Here is a 26,125-nt window from a genome sequence, read left to right on the forward strand (position 1 = left end):
CTCCGAAATTGTTATATTCTGTAGATAATATGATGACATATTTGTTCCTCAGCAGAGTGCCAAGTAACCTAAGTTTTAGTTGATGCTTAATCAATGACAACATTTTAAAAACAGCATTCTGATCTTTATAAGAAGTGACCAACTCACACCTGTTATCTACTTCTAGTAGCTTCTCTCACTTGGGAAACGGAAAAAGTAAATCTAGTGATACAAATGGGCAATATGATGCAGTGGATAGAAAGCTGTCCTGGAAGCCAAGAAGTGGGTCCAATTCCTATCTCTGACACTTACTGGCCATGTGACCCAAGGTAAGTCATTTAACTCTTAGTGATCTAGGCATCTTTCTAAGACCATAGGTTGTTAGAGAAGGCACTACCCTGTACGATTAGAGGTAGTTCACTATATCAATATGATCCCAAATCCATTCCCTACCCCATTCACCAATCAATCGAACAACAATTAATAAGCATACATTAAATGTGTATATGCTGAATATACTATATATGTATATGTATGTATATATGTATAATGCATGTACTAGGCACTGGGAATATAATGATAAAAAAGAAAATAGTCCCTGTTTTCAAGGAGATAACATTTTATAGGGGAAGGCATAATTACTGACTAGATCCATAACTATTATATGAAAGCAATATAGTATAATATAAAGAGCATCAAATTTGGAATCAGCAGACCTAGATTCTAGTACTTTGTCCCAACTTTGCCACTAACTAGTAAGTTAACTATAGGCATATGTCGCCTCTCTAGGCCTCAGTTTTCTCATCTGTAAGGTTAAAAAGCTGACTTATTAGTGAATCTCTAACATTTTGAATTTACTTTTTTTTAAAGTCAAAATATACAAGCTTTGAGAGAAAAGACACCAGTGAAAATGGAACATTAGGTCCCTAATTAAGAACACTTATGTTGATTCAAGATGCTTTTAATTACCATGGTTAAGTGATATGCTGCCTATGTAAGAAAAAACTATTGTGCAAATGTCGGTTTCTAAATACAGCAAAATATAGGCTGTCAAATCACAGGCCTTTGCTTAGCAGTCACAAAGAGCTCTGTTTATATGAAGAACACTGAAATAACAAAAGTAATGGCAGATACACAGGGAGATGTGCTATACTGTGATAATGAAAAACAGTAACTCTGTTCAAGTACAAACAAGGCAGAAGGGAGAGCTTTGCTCTTGGCATGTTTGCGGGAAAAGCAGGTAATCACCCTGCGGAGGAGGCCCTGCTTCAAGCAAGGATTACATCATAATTATTTACTCAATTGCAACATCAAGGACTGCGAGAACACCCCACATCTATCAAATATTTAATTAAGTCACTGATCACATGCAGTCTCTAATGTTTACAGGGAAAGCACTGCTACAGGTAGTAAGGTACAGTGGGAAAAACTGGAAAAGGAGTCAGAAGATCCCAGTTCTAATCCTGGTTTTTACATGTACTAAGTGTCATTTAAAATCGAGCCTTAGTATCTTCATCTGTAAAACAGGGACAAGAATCAATTAACAAACATGTATTGATTGGTTAGCAAATGCCAAGCACTGTGCTAAGATACAAACAAAAGTGCCCTCAAGAAACTTACATTCTAATGGGGAACAAAAAACATGAGTCTCTTAGTACATAAATAATGTATATAACATGAATACAAGAGAATATTGGTGGAGAGTACTCTAGCAATTAGGAGCAGGGATAAGAAGGGTTTCATATAGGACAGGAGCTCTTATATGGGGTTCATCCACTCTGAGAGGGTCTTTGGAAAGATTTCAGGGAATAAGAGAAATACAACTTTGATTTCACTAACCTCTAACTGCAATTAATCATTTCCTTCAACTATGACTTTTTAAAATATTCTGAGAAGGGGATCTAATAGGCTTCACCAGACTGCCAAAGGGGTCTATGACACAAAAGAGATTAAGAACCCCTGATATATAGAAGGTGATGCTTGAGCTGTGTGTTTAAGGTTTCAATGGGCAGAGGAAAGAACACAGTCCATTCCAGGCATGGGGTACACACAATACCAAGCACAGAGATAGGTTAAAAAAAGAAAGAAAAAGGATAAAGATGGCATGAGAGGGTACCATAATCTGTATGAAAATAAAAGTGTTGTTGCTTTACTGTTAAGTAGCTTTAGAAATGTGAGATGCTATTGATAGTGGTAGCAGGAAATAAACTAACCTCTCCCTGAAGTAAAAATATCAAAAAAAAAAAAAAACCTATCTGAAGCAGAAACAGGAGAACCTTTTTCCTACTGGGACCAGCCCAGGTGTTACCTCCTCCATGATGCTTTCTTGATCTTTCTATGAAAGTCAACCGCTTCTCCTTGAACTTCTCATTTCCAAAGCTAATGCCAAAAAATAACATTATTCTATAGGTGAGGAAACTGAGGCTGTTCAAGAAAGTTAAATAACTTGTCCATGCACGTAAAGCTGGTAAATGTCAATGTTAGGATTCAAAATCAGGTTTCCTGACTCCCAAGTCTCGCATACTATGCCATAATTGTCGCTTGCTATGATGTCTGGCTTCACCCATGCACACACAATCATAGTAACTTGTGTTATTAGTTATAGGTATCTAGGTCTCTCAGGAACTATACTGGAGCCAGCTCGAACCAGCTTGAGGGAGTTTACTGCTAAATTTCAGTGCGAGCACTGACACCTCAGAAATCACCAAACTACAAGTTAGGGCTTGCTTTATAGTTCCATTGAGTGTCTAGCCTTAAGAAAGTGATGGTGAAAATGTTAACAGTGAAGATTAAATTTAAAAATATTTTGTCATACATTTCCTCCTGGTCCCCTAAAGTAATATGTAAAACATATCGATTTTCTATTCTAGGGATAGAATAGACGCAGGGCCGCAGGGCCATATCAGCTATCTGTTCTCAGCTTCTCACATAATGCCTTCTGCTAGTTTTTGTTTGTTTGTTTTAGGCCAGACCGAAGATTTCATCGGATATAGGGAACTCCCTCTCAATGAAGAAACTTCCTTGTCTATTGACACCTAATGTGTAGTCTTACAGGCACCAAGGCATAAGGTCACAAAGTAAATTGCTTTGACTGGCAACTCCCCACTCTCTAATCTATCTCTACCTATCCACTGGCTCCTTCTTTACTGCCTACAAATAAATATGTCTCTCCATTAATAAAATTTAAAAAACCCCTTCACTAGATCCTATAATCCTTTCCTCTCTATTTCAGCCAAATTCTTTGAAAAAATCATTTATACTCAGTGCCTTCACTTCTTTTCTTCTAAATCCTGTGAAATCTGCCTTCCTACCTCATCATTCAACCCCAGCTATTCTTTCCAAAGCAACCAATGTTGTCTTAATTGCATAATCTAATGGCCTGTCCTCAGTTCTTATCCTTTTTCTTTACCACTTTGTAGAATTTGGCACTACTAAACACCATCTACTTCTATATATTCTCTTCTTTGGGTTTTCTTGATACTTGTCTCTTTGGACTCTCTTCCTACCTGTCTGATTACTCTTCAGTCTCTTTAACTGGATCATAATCCCTATAAGACCTCTAACTGTGGTGTACTGGGCCTCATCTTTTCTTTCTATACACTCCTTCATTTGGTAGCCTCATCCTTTCCCAAAAGTTCAATTATAATCTCTTACATAGTTGTTTCCCAACACTCTCTGTAATCAGTGGAGTTCCAGTCTCATATTATCTATTGGACCTCTTGATAGAACTGAAGTACCTCAAACCCAACAGGTCCAGAATAGCCTGAATTATCTTTTTCACCAAATCTACACCTCTTTTAAACTTCACTATTACTGCTGAGGGCATCATTGTCCTTCCAGGCACTAAGGTTCATAAACCTGGAATCATCCTTGATTCTCACATCCACCCCACAGATCCAATCAGTTGCCAAATATTCATTCTATCTCAACATATCTTTTGTATACAGCCCTTTCTAATCACTCACACAACCATCACCCCTAATTTAGGTCTTTATCACTTCTCATCTCAACTACTGAAAGAGCTTCTGATTTGGTCTCCCAGCCTCCAGTCTCTCCCCAAACAAATCCATCATCCTCTTAATCATCATTATATCTTCTAGATAAGGAAAATGAGGCTCAAAGAGATGGAGTGACTGGCAAAAAAAAACTGCATAGCTATTATGCAAAGGTCTTCTACTTTGAATATTGTGCCCTTACACCATAACTACTTCAGCATAGCTAAAGATTCAATACAAAAGCACAGCAGGTAAGAATAAGAAAATTAATGAATTAAGAGTTATATTTACAACTTTTGATGAGAAGAGGTATTTGTTATGTGCATTTAGTATGCAACTCAATCAAAATAAGTCAGCCCCAGGCCCTGTGCATTGATTATGGCATCAGTATATTAAGTATTGACTGAACCTGAATCATTTCTGTGAAACAACATAAGATACAAGAAAACACACAGTCATTCCTTAATTCCTACAACAAACGAATTTTTGGAAAGTTAGGCCTGAATCAAATTTTTCTTTTGTTAATAGGATCATATCAAAAATACATTTGGAGAACTCAGTTTATAAAAGGATTTATCCCTAATTTTGTGTGTGTGTGTGTGTGTGTGTGTATGTAGACACATTGATTATTGCCTTTCATTTTAGAAGAGGACCAAATTGACATTATTGTGTTAGAGTCAAGTTACAGAGTGTCCAACTGTGGCTGATCAGACCAATACAAGTTCAGAATGCTCTACCACAGATTGAACATTTGGGATGGATTTTCTCAATTTGCATACCTCGCACCTTCTCTGATGAGGGCACACCATGCTGGGTGGTCCATTACCAGTATCTCCCACATCATATAATCAATTCCAAAGTTCTTAAGAGAGACCTTGAGAATGTCTTTGTGTCATTTTTTTCTGACCACCATGTGACACACTCACATAAACACATATCCCCAAATGTGTGCATATATAAACACATATACATATATCCCCATATATGTGTATATATATCTATTTATCTATAGAAAAAAAAACTTTTCATGTACTCATGCTCACTTGTAGCCTTAAATGACAGATTCTCTAATTTAAAACAAATAACTAGCCTTAATGTACCTATTTAAATTTTACTTTGCTTGCTGCATATTCTAAATGTATGCACCTAAAGTTTCGAGAGGACAAGGAACAGATATGAGTGTCATGTGCAAATGGGCATTTAGGAGAATAGGTGCAGTATAGTGGAAAGGTTGGTGCATTTGGAGTCAGGAGATACCTAGTATCCAACCTCTGACACTAACTAGGTGACCTTGGGAAAGTGACTCAACCTGTTTAAACCTCAGTTTTCTTATCTGAAAAGTGGGGATCATAATCATTTCAGTACCTAACACATATGGTTCTTTGAAGTGTTATATACATGCTGGCTATTATTACTCTATTAGTATAATAATAAGAAATTAAATAAGGGATAGAATCGTTGTTTAGGATAGATGGCATGATAACGGACAGAAAGGTGGAATTAGTCAGCTTCTACTTTCTTTTCTCTATCAGTAAGAATAGCCTTCACACTGGGAAGAAAAAACCAGAACTGGTTAACAGAAAATGGAGAGCCTAAAGAGATAGTAAGGGAACATTTAGCCAAGCTCAATGAGTCCATGTCACCAAAGACCTTTTCAAGCTATATCCTAGGGCACTGAAAGAACCCATAGCTGTGACTACTGAACTACTGTTAGCAATCTATGAAGAATCTTAGAGAACCACAAAGGTACCAAAGGCCTGGACATAGACAAATACTGTAATTTTTAAAGTAAGAAAGGTCAATTCCAAACTATGAATCAGTGGGCCTGGAAAAATTTGAGAACAAGTAATTAAAAAGTTTCTGAGCACTTAGAATGGGAAGTGGTGATTACCACAAACCATTATGAGTATATCAAAAGCAGGTCATATAAAACTGAGCCCACAGCAACACTTAGAATAGCAAACTCACTTAGAATAGCAAACTCACTTAGAATATCCTTCAATCCAACAAAGCGAATTCAACAAACATTTAATAAAAGCCCATGGTTTACAGAGAACTGTGCTCAGCGGCAGAGAAAATACAAATTTAGATAAGACACATTTTCTGTTCTTCATGGAATTTAGAGTCTATACATAGCAAGATATGACAAAATAATTATTATATAATTACACATATAATTAAATGTAGATGTTATAAATAATTATTATACAAAGTAATACATGCATTAAAAAAGTACCAAAATGTGTTGGGAGAGTCAAGGAGGCAAAGTGGGGAAGTCACTACTGATCTGGGAGGTAAGAGAATTTTCAGAGCATAAGGAATAGTGAAAGCAAAGGATAGAACCTTGGCATACAGCAGACACTTAAATGCTTGTTGATTTGATGTGACTAGGGAGCATGATGAGATAGGGCTAGAAAAGGTGTGTGTCAGATTTTGGAGGGCCTTGATTATCTTCCACAATCATTTTACTGTTTATAGACAAGATAGAATGATATAGGTTGGTTAACAGGACAGTTATATGGATTCAGAACTGGACAAAATATCCTCACTGAGGAGGACTGATGCACCAGTTTTCCATGTGAAAGAAGTTGCTGTAGTAGAACACTGTGTTTTGTCATTGGTCTCTTCAGCATTTATATCTATGATTTAGATGAAGACAAAGCTGTCATATTTGTGAAATCTTTAAAAGACAAGAAAGATGGCCAACAGAGAAGAAAGCGGTAACAGGCAAGGTTGGCACCACAGCAGATGGAGCACTGGATATGGAGTCAGGAAGACCTGAGTTCAACTAGTAGCTGTGTGACCCTGGGTGCGTCATAACCTTTCTCTGCCACAGTATCTTCATCTGAAAATGAGGACAATAACAACAGCACCAATTTCCCAGGGTTGTTGTGGGGATAAAATGAGATAATATTCACTTTGCAAACTTAAAGTGTTACCATCATCATTATTAACAACAGGATGATGGAATCATTATCCCAAAATACCATGAAAGGGTAGAACAGTAGGTTGAATCTTATAAGATGACATATAAAACGAAGTTATATAAAGTACTAAACTGGTTTTTTTTTTAAAAAAAGAATGGCTTAAATTTTGTTTTTATTTTTGAACTTAAATACAAAAGACAAAAAAAATCATTTCCATGTACACAGCACAAATAAAAAGAGGATTCAATATAAAACCATGAATTTCCATTTTTTCACAATGTATTTTTTTAAAAAAACACCTTTGTAATAAATACTAGCCATCGTTTTCAAAACTACACTGCTTTTCTGTGCTTCCTTCTAAGTTTTCTTTTGTTCTCTGCTGTGCATTTTTTTTCCCTCCAAGAATCACTTGTTTGTTTGGTTTTTTAAAGGCAATGGGTGTTAAGTGACTTACCCAGGGTCACACAGCTAAGAAGTATCTGAGGTCGAATTTGAACTCAGGTCGTCATGACTCCAGGGCCAGTGCTCTATCCACTGTGTCACCTAGCTGCCCCAAGAATGACTTTTTATGGCTGGATAATAGTGTATATGAAAAAGATCTTGGACTTTTAACTGACTCCAAGTTCCATGTGAGCTAATGGTTTAAGATGTCTAGTCTGATCTTAGGCTACATTACTAGAAGCAAAGTGACCAGACTATAGGAAGTTATAGTCCTAACGTATTCTGCCCTGGTTAGCCACATTTAGAGTATTATATTCATTCTAGGCACCTTATTTTTAGCAAGGATGTTAGATGACTAGAGAACCATCAGGACGGTAAGGGGAATAAGAACTATACCATACAAAGACTGGTTGAACATGTAGGTGGAGGAGATATTTTCAAGTATATGAAGTTCTGTCATTTGGAAACAAGATTAAGACTTGTTTGAAGAACAAGGAACAATGAGTGGGAGTTTCAGGGAAGCAGATTTCCAACTGATAAGGAAAAACGTCCTAACATTAAGAATTCTCCAAAGTAACTGTTTTTTAAAGGAACTCTGAGTTCTCCGTAACTGGAGGTCTTCAAGCAAAAACTAAACCAACACTTTGTTAATGATGCTATGAAGAAAAGTCCTGCTATGATATACATAAAAACTACATCTGAGATTCCTTTCAGCTCTGAGATAATAAACTGCTTTTTGCTTCAAGTACAGTCACAGGAATAGACTATGTCTAATTTTCAAGGACCAGGCTTGATAAGTACAGTAGGCTACTTGTTAATAAATTCTTTGACTATGGCCACCCTTGAAACATAGCTTCATATTACAAAGAAATGTCTATGCTTAGAACTAGCAAAAAAGTTTGAAGGTAATCTGTGTTTTTTAAAAAAATTATTTTTATAAAGAGTAGGTAGTACCTGACTGTGATCAGTTTTTCTTACTAGGTCTTAACTCACTGGTAAAGCTTCAAGCATAGGTGAAGACATTAACCAGCCTAGCTAAGTTTGAAGAAGCTTGTCACCATGGGTTCATCAGTGAGTGATTATTTGATTTTTTTTTTTTGCCATGGCATCTCATGAATACATATACAGTGTAAAGGGTATTATTACATTCTCCATTGGAAAAGGAAGATGAAATCATCAATATTAGAAACAAGCTACATGTAACTGACTGCTTACTTGGGATTTTGAGGAGGGGAAGATAAGCTTCTTCTGATTAAAATTTCACTAATATGCTCAATTAAATGTATTTTCTAATCTTCTTATGCACTGGATATCTAGTATACCTAATATAATCTAAGATACCAGTAAGGAACTCTTGAATCATATTACATATTAGGAAATATTACAGAATCAAATACCTTCAACACAAAGATGGTACACTTTTGGCAAGTTTTTAATAAATGAGTATGCGATTTTTAACAACTGGTATTTACTAAGGCACAAAAATTACTAGGATACAATTTCTTTGAAATAGGTTGACTTGTGGAAGCTTCTCCTCCCTATCTGTGTATAGTATAAATAGATACTCATGACACTTCTGCAAAAGAAACAAAAGTCAAGGTGGTAAGATGAGACCTCTAAGACTACCAATTCTCTATAAAGGATGGCAACCCTCATGTTGGTTTCTTTTTTACTCTTCAGTGAAGCTGAGATTTCACCAATGAGTTTTCAAAAATCAGAGGACTTAGAAAGTATTTCTATTTTATGGCATAGCATAGGCAAGGAAAGCTTCTGGTTAGAAGTAAAGAATGTAAGATTTAAAAATAAGATATATCTTTTCTCCATTTCCCATGAAGAAAAAAAAAAAAAACAAAAATGTTTTATTTTTAAGTTCCTGATCACAGAACTTAGGATTTTGTGCTTCCAATTTTCTCTGTCAGTGAATGATTTCCTCTGAACAATGTTTGTACATAAGTGAAAAATTAAAGGATTGCTAACAGATGTCAAAAGTGTAAGGCACCATATAAATGAAAAGATTATTACTAGTATAGATAAAGAGGATGGTACTGACTCAAATAATAAGAAGGATGAGGCCTTTCCAATAATTGGTGCAGCTCTACCTACACACTACTGCCCAGACCTTTCACCTTCCACAGCATATATTTGCAAGCAAGAAGGCTAACTAGGTTTAAGGGCAAAGTCTGTGACAGCAGACTAATGTTGTTGTATCCTCCCCAATCCCCATATCTAAAGCTAACTGACTTATACTAGGAGAACAGGACAAGCTTGGCTTCATTCATACCACATCCTAACCAAATAAACAGGCCAAGGCAAGGGAATGGCCTGGAATCAGGACATCAGCAAAGTTTAAATCAATGAAAATAAAGTTCAGATACTAATAGAAAATTTCCCCCAGGCCAAAATTTCTACTTTGTTATTAAAAGATATGATTCTAAACTATAATCTCTAATACCAACAGCATATACCCAAGCTTTACATCAATAAACACAAGAACAAGTCCTTAACGAACTGTCCCCAACTGTCTGGTAATAAAGAGAATCCCTTAAGAAACAATCCAGAGACACAAATAGTCAATTTACTGTCAGCATCTCCTTCCCAACACAAAGTGCTCTGGAGAAAAAAAAATGTGAGGTTTTTAAACTGTAAATGCCCCACAGAGACAGTCAGGGCTGTGGACCTGCTAGGGGGAAATATTTTGAATGATAGCCAAGCATTTTTGGAATTGAGGTTCCCCTTCACCTTAGCCTGGGAGAAGATGGATATACAATCTGGGATTAGGGATACAAGATCTGGCAATGTGTAGAGCCAGAGCAAAAAAGGGGGTTGGGCTGCAGGTAGGAGCTAAGGAGACTAGGAAAACAAGGCAGTGGCTGATCAAGGGCATGTAGGGTAACAGGACTTTCCATGAGGTGACCAGCACCATTGTTCGAAGCAAACTGACAGGACTGCTGCAATCTGATTGGGAGAAAGGCCTGGACTATAAGGGGCTTTCCCCACCTAGTTCTGATTTTGAACAGGTGAATACCCCCACCTTTCACCTATTAAGATGCTGGTGAAAAGAGTGCTTTGAAACCAGAGCACAAGGGTTCAAGTCCTAGCTTTGCCACTCACTACCAGTATGACTTTGGGCAAGCCCCAAACTGTCTTTAGGTCTCAGTTTTGTTATCTGTAAAATGACAGTGTTGGACTAGATAGCTTTTAAAGTCCCTTTCAACTGAAATTCCATGATCCTGGATAAGATATGTGGGCTCTAACATTCTGTGACTCCATTAATCATTTCCTATGATTCTTCAAGAAATACTGACTGAGCATCTATTATGTGCAAGGCATTGTGGTAGGTACTGAGGGGGAGCCTATAAAAGACACACTTTTATTTGATTATTAAATTACTTGGACATTGGAGTAAAGGAGTTCCAGTACTGCCCAAGGTATGCAGGTTTATTTTCGTACAATCCCCCAATTTCAAAAAACTTTAAAAATCTAGGCTCTTGGGGCAGCCACGTGGCACAGTACAAAGAGCAGCACCCCTGGAATCACAAGGACCTGAGTTCAAATCCGCCCTCAGATATGTACTAGCTGTGTGACTCTGGGCAAATCACTTGACACCTATTGCCTCCAAAATTAAAAAAATAATAATAATCTAGGCTCTCTTTTGATTATTGAATTTGTTTGATGGTTAGATGAAGCTGTGATTACATTTCCACCTGTGTATGATGAAACAACAGACAGAAGAATGAGAGGCTTGTTAGTTATCTAGGTTCTGAAGTCCTGTGAGTTGATTTGAACAATGTGTATGAGATACATAAGGAGATAGTCTGTAGACAATAAAATCTATAAACACCTATAAAAATTTTTAGTTTACAAGCAAAAACTTTTATATTAACGCATGTACTATCCTTCAAGCCATTCAAAAATCAGAGTTCCTCACAACCATTCTTGAGAGGTAGGGAGGGGTCACATGATTCCATACAGTGTGTTGCATAGAGTGTATGAGGGAACTTGGATACAATGGTCTAACTACCTATCACCTGACAACCCGTAAAATATCAACAGCAAGAGGAGAAAGAAGTTCTCGTGGTTGGTTTCTGTTGTTGATAGTTTCTATATATCTGCATATTTATACGTATATATGTACTTTTTACTGCATAAGTGAAAATTACATATAAAATAACCAATTAGTACAGTGTCATACTTCCTTATAATCTTTACATTTGTTTTTACTTTGCTAACGCACATTCCAGAAGGAAAACATTTCTCTCTAGTGTTCCCAAGTTGGGCTCACACATAGATAACAGGCATCATATTCGGTAAGAAAACACTGAACAAGTACATCTTTGTACTAAAGCATTTGAAATTAAGAAGCAGACAAGTCATGATGTCATTGTGATAGCAGGTTTATAGTAGCAATAAAGCTTTTGTGAAAACTAACACTAGCTAAACTAAAACTAACATTAAAACTAAAGTCAGCTTGGATATTAAACAAAGGCCTCAGAGATGGTCACTTTTGTTTCTGTCTGCTTGCTGGTTTTATAGGAAGAGAGTCAAATGCCAATTTATGTCTTTATCTTTCAGTTTAAAATGAGCATCACTTCATTTTACTTAAAAGAAAAAAATATATATATATATGCACAAGTTGAGTTAACACGGCTTTATTCCAAATTTAACAATACCTCAAAGGACCAGGCTGAATCAACTGATACACACACACATACACACACACACACACACACACACACGTATGTATATATACATAAACATGTGTATATATAATCCATAAGGCAAAGAAAACAGAAATAGGATGAAAATGTTTACTTCAAAGTGAAACTATTAAAAATTTTTATATTGATTGATAGGTGCCAGGATCTTTTAAGTGTTAAGCTGTCCTATGTTTAGTTAATGCAGAGTTCTGGAATACTAACTAGCCTTATGCTGTAACTTATATTAGTCATGTATTATCATACTACCACCAAAAGGGAAAACTCTGGACAGACAAATTTAAACATTCATTTGCATGTTTTAAACAAATAATACTTTCTGTTCTGAATCATAGAACAGAAAAGGAAAAAAAAGGTCAACTCCTTCACACTTGGCTACAATATATAATATAGTGAAAGCCAATTTCAAAACACTGATTTGCCTTACAAACACTTAAAGTTTATTTAAGTCAACAGGACACAGTCTTTCTCTGGGGTACATAAAAGCCCAGGCCGCTAACAGTTTTTGAGATCCCTAGTCATAATTTTAAATATAAAGATACATTAAAAGGCACTCCAAAAGGGCAGTGATAATTTAATTTAACAAATATTTTCCTCAGCAAAAATGGCCTTACTGAAGAAAACTCGAGTTTCCATGCAATGTCAAAATTGATTGTAAACCTGGCCACACAATTCTAACACTCCCAGCGTGGTAAATTTTAGGGCCTCTTCGAGCTTGAGGTCCAGGGTTAAATTGTCTTTGCATCCTCCTCCCCCATTCTAACTGTTCCCATACAAGTTTATATGTCTTTTTACCCAAGCTTCAATCAGAACTGAATGTGAAACTACACTGAATGCGAAACTAACATTGTTTCAAACCACAAAAAGCCCTTTAAGAATCACAAAGTTTAACAAAACTACAACATGCACTATTTTTTTTTTTTGCTAATCAGGGAAAAATGTGGAATATGTAAGGAATTAAGAATTGGTAACACAATCAAAGAAGTAACAAAATATGTCGATGATGGAGAGAAAGGTCATACTGTAAAGAGAAGGAAAGCCCAATGACCAAATATTGTTCTAACATATAAGTCAAAGGATTAGAGATCAAGGTATTAATCAAGAAAAAAAAAGGGAAGATATTCAAGACTACATAGGCAAAGTACCACCTAAATCACACTTTCATAAAGAATTTTTAAAAATTTTTCATTGATATTTGTACAAGTAAAACCAACCAAACAAACCCTCTCAAAACTTTCCAAGGCATAAAACCTTATTTTTCTTTCTGCACCAGTCAGCTTGAATCACTAGACAAAGGGGAGCAAAAGGTATCACCTGTGAAGGTAACTCACCAGGATACCAGATGGGGTTTTTCCAAGAAAAACATTTTCAGGTTTATCTAATGCGCCTTCATCATGAGCATTCTTCTTCTCCTCATCACCATCTTCTAAGTAGAACATTTTAAAGTTAAACTAGCTCTTCAACCATGTCTTTTGCATTGGTGAAAACACCTCTGAATTAGAAATACAGAAACTTGCAGCTATTATCCAGATTGAAAGAAGGTTGTTGCCTTGCAAACACAGTGATATGCTTAAAACTGAAAGGAAATGGCTCTTTAAAAAAAAAAGTCAATACATGAGACTTCTTCACCAATAAGATTTGCTTAAATTGCTTCAGCCCTTCTCCTCAGCAGAAGATAAGCAGTGGCATGGGATAGACTTTGCCACATGTTTATACTGATAGGTGCCCAGTCCTGCCCAATCACATGATAGCCACTGGTACTTCCATTAAACTAACAGGGATTTAGTTAATAATTCTTTAAACTTGTCATGTACTTTTACAAAAAGACCACACACAAATGAAGAAATAAACAAACAAATGAATTATCTAAGGGGGAAAAAATGACTAGTAGTCACTTTCTGAGCAGGTCTGGAGTTTCCAAAGAGCTGGGCAATGTTTTCATATGCCCAATAAAGATCTATCTGAACAACAAACAGAACCTTTTGCTTGTGTCACATCATTACGATCCAAAAATCTCATTTAATTATGAATGAGACCTTTGCTGCTTGAGTTTAAGAGTCTGATGAGTGAATCATAGGATCATAGATTTAGATCTGGAGGAGAACTTGGAGGTCATCAGGTCCAAAACTTTCTATTTTCAAATGAGGAGACTGAGGTTAAGTTTAGAGGTAAAAAATACCTCTTAACTTTCTTTTAAAATCTCTTTAAACAGATTTTTTTCAATTTTGATTTTTTAAAAATGGTTTGATATTTGTTTTGTTTTGTTGTTTTTTTAAACCCAATGGGGGGGGAGAAATCATAACATAACATAGTTCAAGCAAACTCAGAAACTCTAATGAAGTCAGTGCAAGCAACTCAGTATTTACTGAGGTCAGCATAATGAGGTAAGATTCAGATTTTATACCAAGAAAAAAAACTAATATTATAGAAAAGTTTCACTTAGCACAGACTCAATGATAATTGTAAGAGCTGGAAAGGGCTTTGAGGTCATCTAGTCCTCATTTTGCAGATGAGGAAACTAAGGTCACACAACTGGTAAGTAGCTATGGAGCTGCCAAGACCACAAAGTCATCTTCTTTTCAGAAAAAAAAAATTTAAAAAACCCCAAAAAACCATTCTATTGTGGAGGAGTTGATTCTCATTATTACTCCATGCATCATAAGAATTCTACCTATATATCCCTATATACTTTTCATGAACAGACAAAATTAAGGCAGTCAGGTAGCACAGTGGCTACAGTGCTGGACCTGAAGTCAAGAAGACCCAAGTTCAAAGCGAGTTCCTAGCTGTCTGACCCTGGACACATCACTTAACCTCTGTTTGCCTCAGTTTCTTCATCTGTAAAATGAGGATAATAATAGAACCTACCTCCCACGGTTGTTGTGAGGTTCAAATGACATAATGACTGTAAAATGTTTAGCACAGTGATTGTACATGGTAGGTACTATATAAATGTTAGCTATTATTATTGTTGTTGTTATTAATTACTAAATATTTGTAAAGGAAATTAGTAGTAAAGTTCCCTGCCTCAATATCACAAACCTCCAAGAGATGAGGGTTATAGGATAAAGCATACAGTTCTAACTTCAACAAAATCAATCATTAGAAATTCAGTAAGGGAGCATCTGGGTGGTGCAGTGGATAGAGCGCTGGCCCTGGAGTCACGAAGACCTGAGTTCAAATCTGGCCTCGGACATATAACATACACTAGCTGTGTGACTGTGGGCAAGTCACTTAACCCCAATTGCCTCACCAAAAAAATGTACATAAAAAAGTCAGAGAAAAATTATCAAAAAGTCAATCAAAAATATCTATTGAGGTCTCATTTTATGTAGCATATTTTAAGAGTTACAACACAGAGGTGCTAAGAATGGATCAAAAAGTTCCCTCTAGAAACTTGCAGTCTAGTTGAATATAAAGTATAGGGAATGCAGATAACATACAAATCTCTTACACAATGAAAAAAAGATCATTAAAAATAAATCATTATATGATCAATATAAAACTGTAGCGATTCCTCATTTGCGCCATGCTGTAGTTCTTTGTCCCTAACATTAGATGGCAGCAACAGAAAACCTAACCTGGAGCACTGAGGATAGGACCAAAGAAAGGAAAGAGAGGAAAAAGACATAAGGTGATAGTGGTTCACTGAAATGAAAAGAAAAAGAAACCATAAAAGGAAAGGAGGAAAAGGAAGAAGAGACACTGGTAATGAGAAAGAGAAAATGTAGCCAAAGATATATTAAGGACAGCCCCAGTATAGTGAATTTGGAGTCAGAAGATTCATGTTCAAATTCTGATTCTGTTGCTTTATTCTTTTTTTGGTTTTTTTTTGGGGGGGCTAGGCAATGGGGTTAAGTGACTTGCCCAGGGTCACACAGCTAGTAAGTTTAAAGTATTTAAGGCCGGATTTGAACTCAAGTGTTCCTGACTCCAGGGCTGGTGCTCTATCCACTGCGCCACCTAGCTGCCTTTGTGGCTGTATTCTCATATGATCTTCAGTGAATCATTAAAACTCCCTGGGCCTCAGTTTCTTCATCTGTCAAATGAGAGTTAGACTAGATGAGATGGTTGGATTAGGTCATTTACAACTCCAAATCTATGGTTATATGCAAATAGAGTAGAAAAAAGGAAAACTCAAAGGGACATAAAAAAAGAGAATGTTAAAAAAAAAGGGAAACAATAAAAGTATAAAAGGAGGAAAATGAAACAAAGGCAAGAAAACTGCATAATTCTTGGAACTTTGAGGTTTCAAAAGGGACATAACAGTATCATAGACTTAGTTCTAGAAGGTACTTCTAAAGGCCACCTAGTCTAACTTTCTTAGTTTACAGATAACGAAATGGAAGCCCAGATAGGTTAAATGATGGGCCCAAGTAACAAACCTTGTGGTACAGGGTCAACCTAGTTCATATTCTTATGTTCAAGTACATGAACACAACCACCACAACTGGACAGATTAGGAATGAAAAAGAAAGAGGTTAGAAGAGAAATGGTAGGCTTCACTGGATGAAAGGTCACTTGTGGTTAACCTTTTACCCAATCCTTCTACTTCTCTTTTTACTCACACTGGTTCTAATCCTCTCAAATGTAATAATAGCTAACATTTATATAACTCTTACTATGTTCCAGGCACTGTGCTAAGTGCTCTACAATTAGAATTTCACTTGATGTAAGGAGCGTTCCGCTATACTTGGTTTCACTGGAGTTCAAAGTGTTCACCAACATTATTATTTTGAAGGAAAATACCATATACTGAACTTTCGAAAATAATTCAAATTGAATTATATAAGAATAAGTGTTTGGGTAGAGATATTACTAGGTTACTATGAAATATTTTTAAAATTCAGTCAGATACTTTTAAAAAAAATATCACTTAATGAGAACAGTCCTGAAATGAAATACAGGCAAAGTCATAAGCAAAATGGAAGGGAATGATCAGAGCTTTGTCCACAGTGCCAAAATTTAGAGGGGGAGGGGGGAGGAAGAAGAGAAGAAAAAATAGGAATTTATTCCATGCCAGACTTCTCCATTCTAACCCTCAGTGAGCTCCTTCCCCACTCTCCCTCCCCAGTCCCTACTCCCAAGATGCCACAGGTTCCTTTCTCCCAAGGATCCAGGTGTACTGAACTCCAAGATTGCTCCCTGAGGTTTTCCCTCCCCCACCCCCAACCATAACCAAAACATTCTTGGTGATTTTGAGATACCCAGACGCACTCAGCAAGGACAGAATTAACATGCATATTTCTCCTATCCCACTCTTGAGGGATAAAAGGTACCTGACACACTCTTGATAACAATGTTACAGTTCAAGTACAATTAGGTTTCTTTTATTATTTTTTTTTTAAATTTTGTCCCAGATGGTTCTCCTGTCAGCTACAACAGTGCCCACGAGGTATGCTTCTGGCCATGCTTCAAAGAAGCAAATCATATCTCCAAAACCTTTATGAAGGGTGCTAAATCATTTATCCTTCATAATGACTGAGTGAGAGGCAATAAGATATGGTAGATAAAGAGCTGGCCTCAAAGTTAGAAGGGCTAGGGTTCAAATTCCATTTCTGGCACATACTGGTTGTAGGTCCCTTCACTTCACTTCTCAATGCTCCCAGGCATTGCTCTAAGAATATAAATTTCTGAGAAAATGTTGATTTGTACTGGTAGTGAGAGTTCTTTAATAGGTAGAAGGTCCTACACTGCTTAAATTGCAGGTATGATCAAAAAAGAAAAGTGTGAGAAAGCTGATGGAAAGTTATCCCAAAAGACTCAAAAAATATATAACCAATCTGTTTTTTTTTCTGAAAAGATGAAAAATTTTCCCCAAAGCTAAGAAAAAATGCTTCATGTGTGTTCTTAAAGCACTCATCCACCTGCTGATGGAAGAGCTCCTAACCAGTTTATCCTGCTTTTGTCCTAGTTTAAGATGCCATAGCATACAGGAACACCCACTGTCCTCTGTCAGAATAACTGGCAGCTATGTTATTTCATTTGACCTCTGGTTACACAGAACATTTCTTATCCAAAAATAATCCTATTACACTACTTAGTTGTCTTTGGGTGTGTTTTTGTAATAATATTTGATTCTTTCTATATAAAAGATGGCAGAGCTGATGAACTATCAGTAGGTCATGCTATGTTGTTTTTCTAGAAACCATTTTCATTAGAGTATGACAGAGACCTAGGTTTTAGTTCCCACTATATTAGTAATCAGCTATGTGATCTGGGCAAGTCACTTAACCTCTCTGGGCCTCAGTTTCTTTACATGTAAAATAAAAAGACTGAGCTCTATTCTCTAAGATCCTTCCAGTTTGAATATTCTACAATCCATCCAAACTTTTCCAGCCATTTTTCATCATGTTTAACTGAGAGACAGCAAGGTGAGGTTGAGAATAGAGTTTTGCCCATCCAATGGATGGACAGACAAACAGACAATCAGATCATTTATTAAGGGCTTTCTACATGCTGGACATTATGCTAACTTCTAAGGATACAAATATGAGCAAGCAAGATAGTTCTTGCCTTTAAGAACCTTACATTACAATGGGGGGAAAGGCAACACCTAAAGGGTGTTGGAAATGGCAAGAACACTAGAACCACCCAGCAGTGTGGCATGGAGATGGAAATGGAGATGGTGAAGTGGAGGCCTGGATCTCAGCAAGTGAGAGAAATGATTATTTGTCTATTGTATTTTATAACTAATTATTGATTTAGGACTGAGGTTTTTCCCCTTTTCTACTTCCCCATCCAGAAATCAACCCGTGTGGGAAATCTTGGGCAAATACTTACCCAGGCTAAGATCTAATCAAAAAAAGTAAAGAAATTATAAGTTTAGGCAAATGGGTGGATTCCTGCTTATTGTGTTTACTTAGGTCTGGTAAAATGTGGATTCTCCAAAGTACAACAAAACCTTGGTCTTTTTTGTTTTTGTCTAAATCTGTTAGTTTAATGATGTCTTGGTGAACTGTGAGTGAACTGTGTTGATTTTTCTAATAAATCTTAAGAAACCTTCATACAGCATGAGGGCTGTTGGCATTTTGGAAAAAAAAGTATTAGCATACACGTTTTCCTTTTGTTTTTGAAACCTATTTGTAAACATAAATAAACATACCCTTTTATTAAAAAAAAAAAGAAAAGAAAAGAAAAGAGAAAGAAAAGAAAATGTGGATTCTCCCTTCTGTCAGACAAGTGACATGGAAATTGATAAGTCTCTTTGACCAGGATTTGGGTGCTCAGTGTCACAACAAGACCCTCATTAGAATAGGTCCACCTCTCACTGTAATATTCATTCTCTCTCATTAATTGTTAACCAATCAGAGTTGATTGCCATCCTCAGGGACACCCTCTCTTCCAAGGGCATATAAACTGTGAGCCCACCACCATGAAGGGGTCTTTGGCATTCAAGAGTATCACTGACCCTTTTATTAATAAGATGCATTATTAATAAAATGATTAATTACCCAGAAACTATAACTCTGGAACTTTTTAAATGTCACCCAAAGTAAGATGAGGGCTGGCCTAGAAGAACTCAGGTTGGTCCTAAGGTCAGAATCCAAAGTTCCAATGGGAAGAAGATGGTCACATAGAGAAGGTGAGACACAGGGAAGCAAAGTTAAATTAATTCATTTGACCCTGACAACCACTCAAGCTCCTATATTTCTACCTCCTATCACCACACTCACAGAAAAGGGTATCCTTACTCCCTCCACTTACTCAGCTCCACTCACTTCTCAACCTTTTGCACGTAAATTGCTCTCTCCAAGCTTATCAATGATGTTTCATCTGTGAACTTAGATAGTTTTTTCTCAGTCCTGGTCATAGTTGACCTCACAGGAGCTTCTGATACTCTGTCCAGGAGGAGATAGTAGTCAACACTCTCCTCTCTTAGCTTCCCTGACACTGTTTTCTCCAGGTTCTCTTCTAACTTGCCTGATTGCTCCTTCACATTCTTCTTTGCAGGATCACCACTCATTTCATATTCCTCAGCCATAGTTTCCCTCAAGTTTTCTTCTGTGTCTTCTTTTCTCTTCACTCTACACCATTCCTTTTGGTGAGTTTATCAGCTCCTATTACCACCTCTATGTAGATAACTCCCAAATCTACAAATCCAGACCTAAACTTCTTGCAGTTCTGTATTACCAGCTGCTTTTTGGACATCTCTGCCTGGAACTCTCATCCCAATCTCATATGTTGCCCAAAGCAAAACTTTTTCTTTTGCTCTGAACCCACAGGGAGGGGATGCTTTGTATAGGCTGCCCCTGGTACCCAGAGAACCTCTTCACTTTTGCCTCTTAGAATTCTCAGCTCCTTTCAAGGGTCAATTCAGGGAACACCTCTAAAAGTAAGTCTGTCTTGATCTGCACATCCACTCTCCCTATTCCCCACTGTTAGTATTAACTTCTCAACTGATCTTGTCTTTACCTATCCAAGTGCCAGCTGTATCTTCTAGTAAAACAAAGTCCACAAAGTAGGGATAGTTTTCAATTTTTTATGCTTTGTATTTCTAGTACTTCATGCAGTGTCTTAACACTCAAGAAATGTTTGTCAACTTGAAAGGAAATGATGATCAAGAAAATTTAAACTACCATCATGGAATCATCAGAATCTGTTTTAACCAACTTTTGCCTAATTGTCCTGGGAATTTCCAAAACATCCACCAAAAATAAAAAAAAGTCACATTGAAAAGTTATCTATCTTCCTCCATCCTGCCTCTTATCTCAGAATTCTTCTATCCCAAACCATTATAAGCAGAAGTCCTTAACCTGGGGCCCACAAACCCCCAAAGGATGTAGGGATAGATTCCAACGGGTTCATGAACAGGGAAGGGGAAAAAATGCATCTTTATTTTCACTAACCTCTAACTGAAATTTAATGTTTCCTTCAATTATTTACAAATATTATTCTGAGAAGGGGTCCATAGATTTCAACATTCTCAAAGGACTTCATGACACACAAAAAGCTAAGAAGCCTTGATTTAGAAGATGAAGGAAATACTCATCAGACCCACACCTGATATCCTGAGCCAAGCTATCCTACAACTTGATGTACAATTTGCTGTAGATCTTGAGCTCAACCTTTCTCTGAATCAATGGGTTATATATACATTTAACTATTTTTGTTTAAAAACCTTAGAGAGTCTGTGATAAGAAAAAGATCAGCGTACTTTTTGAGAACAAAATGTCCAAGTGTTTCAGGCTTTCTACAGTAACTTGGAAAATCAACATGAGGGCTGAAAAACTTGCCCAAGATATCCCCAAGTGCATAAAATGCAGCAATACAATCACGAAAAATTTTACCACCTGGGCAAAGAATCACCAAAAGATAGTTACAAACTATAAGTACAATTAAATTTCTTTTGATTCATAACTATCTAATGAAAGATAACACAAAATTATTTTTCATTTCTTTATAGTAAGACATTCTTGTTTTTCTTCCATTCTGAGTGAAACCAACTTGTTTTCTGGTCCATTTGAAAAACAAATAATCAATTCAGGAACACCAGAAAAAACACTACTATTGCTAGGCCCCTAGAGGTAGAGCAATATAGTGGATAGTGAGCCAGCCTCAAAGTCAGGAAGATCTGGGCTCAGGTTCCACCTCTGACAAATACTGGCTGTGTGACCCTGGGAATGCCTCTTAACCTCCCAATACTTTAGGCATTCTATAAGACCTAAGTCACAGAGAAAGTGCCAATATCCAGGGAGATGGCTGCATCGTGAAATTACAGGTTCCCTCCCTATCTCTATACCAATATGCTAGGCATTGTGTACAAAGTAAAAACAGTCCCTGTCTTCAAGAAGCTAATGTTCTAATGGAGGAGATGATCATATACAAAAATAAACAGTTGTCTCTTGCACATCAGGGGGGTTAGGGGTGTGGCACCCACCACCACAATCTGGAAAAAAATCTGCTTAAAGTTTTTGGCCCTCCCTTTGTACCAGAGAAGTCTGAATTATTACGGTATCAAAAGATAAAACATATTGATATGATACAATACTATACATCTATTTTATGTATTTCTGAGTTTCTAAATGTTTTTCTGTGTTGTCTATGGCTTCCACAAAACTCCCCCCCAAAATCCCCATTTAATTTCTTATGCCAACCAATATAGCACTGTATACAAAATATATACAGAGTTGATGTAAGGTAACCTTAGAGGGGAAGGCAGCATCAGCCTGGCACCAAAGACCTTTGAGCTGAGACTTTAAGGAATCTTAGGGGTATCTCCCTGAGGAGAACATTCCAGGCATGGAAAAGCGCCAGTGCAAAGACACCAAGATGGAGCACTGGATATAAGGATAGTGTGCCTGATGGAGAGTAATGTATAAGAAAACTGGAAAGCGAGGACAACGCCAGATTTCAAAGTGCTTTAAATGTCTGAGTTTATATTTGACCCAGAGGTAATAGGGAATTACTGGAGTTCCTGAGTTGGGGGGGGGGGGGGGTTTGTGATATGGTCAGACCTGAAGTTTTGGACAATCACTTTGCCAGCTGTGTGGAGAATGGATTAGAGTGAGGAGAGAGCTGAAGCAGAAAGACTCATTAGGAAGGTACCACAATAGTCCAGTTTAGAAGTGATGAAGGCCTGAACAATGATGTCAACTGAGCAGAGAAGAGGGAAAGATGTCATAGAGAAAGAAATGATGATATTTGGCACCTGCTTTGGTAAGTGAAATGAATGAAAGTGATAAGTGGAGGAAGATACCAAGTCTTTGAACACAAGTTAACTTAAAAAATGGTGGTGTCCTTGTCAGGAATGAGGAAATTCAGAGGCGCAGAGGTTGAGGAAAAGGCAATGATTTCTGTTCTGGATGTGCTAAATTTAAACTGTCTATGGGACTAATTCTAAACATCCAATAGGTAGCTGATGATACAAGGCTGGAGCACAAACTTTTTTGTTATAGTTATCTTCTCTTCTGAAGTAAGTACAAAAGTATGGTTTCAAAAACACAGGGAGTTGGTGCAACTAGGTGGTGCAGAGACTACAGCACCGGCCCTTGAGTCACGGACCTGAGTTCAAATCTGGTCTCAAACAAATGATACTTACTAGTCGTGTGACCCTAGGCAAGTCACCTAACCCTGACTGCCTCACCAAAAAAAAAAAAAACACAGGGAGTTCCAAACATATCGAAGCTTATTTGTAAAACAGTTATAAAACTCAGAATGTATTTTCTCATGGAAACTATGTTAAACAGATGATTCCCAGGCCTGACCACAAAACCTGAAGTAAGACAGTATATTAATAGTCTTACAGAACACCTAACCACTCTGTGTAACAATGTTTCTATTTGAAAATGAATTCAGAGTTTTACCTTCAGACACTAGGAACCTGTCTCTGGAAATGGAATAATCTACCTGCCCCTTGTGGGAGCAGAGACAATTCCAACTTCAAGCCACTCATGGAGCACCTTAGCCTAACAGGGATTCTAAACTTTCTTTTTTTAAACATGGACTCATTGGGCAGTCTGGTGAAGCCTACAGATCCCTTCTCAGAATAAAGTTTTTAAATGCATAAAATACATAGTGTTACATAGGAAACCAATTAGGTTGAAAAACATTTGTCAAAATATATTAAAAAAAAAACAAATACACGGACCCCACTTTAAGAACCTTGGCTCAGTGCATTATACTTTGGAAGGAACTGTGGTTGGGCTTACCACATGGAAGAGGAGGATGAGGACTGTTCTGCTTGGCCCCAAAAGTCATGGAGGTTACAAGGAGATAAAGACCAGGCATTGTAAATTCTCCCACCATGAACCAGTTCTGGATCAAGATGAGGAGCTGGGAATAGTGAGCGACTAGTCAGTTATGGGGAAGCAGTTTCAGACATGGAGCTAGAGGAAGGAAAGGGAGAAGAGGAGGGGACGAAAATCCAAATCAGATGGCAAGGGCAGGTACCCTAGCCAGCTACCTGATGCTCATGGATATCATATTTAGGTAGTAAGGAGAACTTCAGAAAGATTAGAACTATTTGGAATTAAAAAATTGGTAATTTTCTCCTTTACTTTATAGAGGTTAAAATAAAAGCATTCTGACACTAGAAACCCTAATTTCATTAATTATCCAGAGTCAGGAATTCACCCATAGTCTCCTAAAATCATATTATCTATTTTAGAATGTTAATTATCTCACATTCCTGTATTCAGGCCTAAAAATATTCTCTAAGGCCTCTTTAGGTGATATTAGGTTCATCCTGAGTTGGCAGAACCCAAGCACTGTAAGGTCTAAGGAAGGAAGAAAAACATTTATTAAGTGCCTTCTTTGTGTCAGGCATTATATGTTAAGTGCTTTACAAATATTATCTCATTTCACCATCACAACTCCAGGAGGTAGATGCTATTATGATCCCCCTTTTACAGCTGAGGAAACTAAGGCAGACAGAGGATAAGTGATTTGCCCAGGGTCACCCACCTAGTAAGTGTCCACGGCCACATCTGAACTCAGGTCTTTTCTGACTCCAGGCCCCAGCACTCTATAAACTGTGCTACTTAGTTGCTTCTGATGGTACCTTGGCAAAGCTAATGCTCTGAGTACAAATTCAGTAACAGACTGACCAGTCAAGACTCAGTAAACACAAAGACCTAAAAGTTCCGCCCACCAGGTGAATTCAGCCAAGCAACTCACGAAACCATTTGCTAATGTGTGGAGTAATTTTTATATCTGTCGTGGAGAGAATGCTAACAGATGAGATTGTTGGTCTCTTGAAGTAACAAAGCATGTAACGATTATTACATGAATACTCCATACATCAATGTGAGGACTTGTGATTTTTCTCAACATGGGAATCCATTTGATTGTGAGCTTGTTGGGGGCAGGGACTATATTTTCCCTCTTTTTGCGTCCCCTGCACACAGCACTGTGCGAGGCACATAGTAGGTGCTTAATACATATTTATCGACTGACTCCTTCATGAATACAACTTCTTCCTCTCTGAGAACTACCTGAGGCTGGGGGTGCGTGTGTGTGTGTGTGTGTGTGTGTGTGTGTGTGTGTTAGTTAAATGATTGTTTATGATCACATAGCCAGTGTGTTAGACGCAGATCTTGAACACTCTTCCTGAATCCAAATCTAATACTCCGTCCATTCAGCAATGCTAGAGAGCCTCTCATGAATAATCTCTATAAATACAAAATTGATGAAAGTTCGGAAAAATTGAAATTTCCTATCCATGTGAGTTAATAGGTAACAATCTATGACCATCAACACAATCTCTTACCCATCCATCCTTTCCTAATTAAAATGCTAACTAAAGAATTTCTTTCATTATTTTATTTAGGAAATTTCATGTTGTAACAAGCTAGTCACATACCCTTGGGTCCTTAAATATGCTAGCTAGATTCCTTTTGGATATTTTAAGAAGAAGAAAAAATATGAGCAAGAAACAAAGTACGAAAGGCAGTGTGGTTTAGTAGAAAGAATACAAGAGTTCTAGCTCTGCCACTTACTATCTATGTAACCTTGGACAAATCCCTTCACATTTCTAGGTCTCAGTTCTTCATCTGAAACATGTGAAGGTGATGGACTAGATGGTCTCTATGGTCCCTTCCAGCTTTAACTCTATTATCCCATAATGGGGCAGAGATCTACATTTGACAAGTTTTAATATATGCACATTTTGATAATGACAAGAGTACATAATTACAACAATAACAGCAGAAACACCACTATTAAGAGTCAGCATTTATATATATTATATATTATATAATTATATATTATATAAAGCAAGAACATTATATCATTCTGCCCTCATGACCATCCTGGGAAGTAGGTACAATTATTATCCCCATCTTAGAGATGAGGAAACTGAAGCAGATAAAGTACCCAGGGTCACAAAGTAAGTACTTGAGGTAGGATTCACACTCCAAGTCTTGCTACCTCCAATTCCAACACTCTATCCACTGTGCCAACTAGCTGTCTATAACCTCTCTTCCTGGAAAAGACAAAAGCAAAAATCACCCCACAGCAGATGTGGGGGTAAAGAAAAGTTATTTACCTTACTCTTCATGGTTAAATGTTTCCAATGTCTGCATTTCAGCTTGCTAGGATGTATTTAGTCTCTGAAGAATGAGAGCGA

General features: G+C 37.1%; 1 protein-coding gene across 3 annotated transcripts in view; it reads right to left on the reverse strand.

The window, feature by feature from the left end:
- The window catches only part of LPIN2 (lipin 2), a 106,154-nt gene that overhangs the window by 68,211 nt on the left and 11,818 nt on the right, over positions 1 to 26,125 (reverse strand). The window contains exon 1 of one of the 3 annotated variants that reach the window (XM_020970652.2): positions 13,389 to 13,715. The exons of 1 other annotated variant lie outside the window; for it this stretch is intronic. In XM_020970652.2, the coding sequence (XP_020826311.1) occupies positions 13,389 to 13,496 (108 nt within the window). In that variant the 5' untranslated portion in view covers positions 13,497 to 13,715. Of the gene's footprint in view, positions 1 to 13,388; positions 13,717 to 26,125 lie in introns of those variants that run through there. One more of the 3 variants, XM_020970653.2, reaches the window with a different exon arrangement.

The sequence above is a fragment of the Phascolarctos cinereus genome, unplaced genomic scaffold, assembly GCF_003287225.1.
Source record: "Phascolarctos cinereus isolate Bilbo 61053 unplaced genomic scaffold, phaCin_HiC Scaffold_4;HRSCAF=312, whole genome shotgun sequence".
NCBI classification, from domain to species: domain Eukaryota; kingdom Metazoa; phylum Chordata; class Mammalia; order Diprotodontia; family Phascolarctidae; genus Phascolarctos; species Phascolarctos cinereus.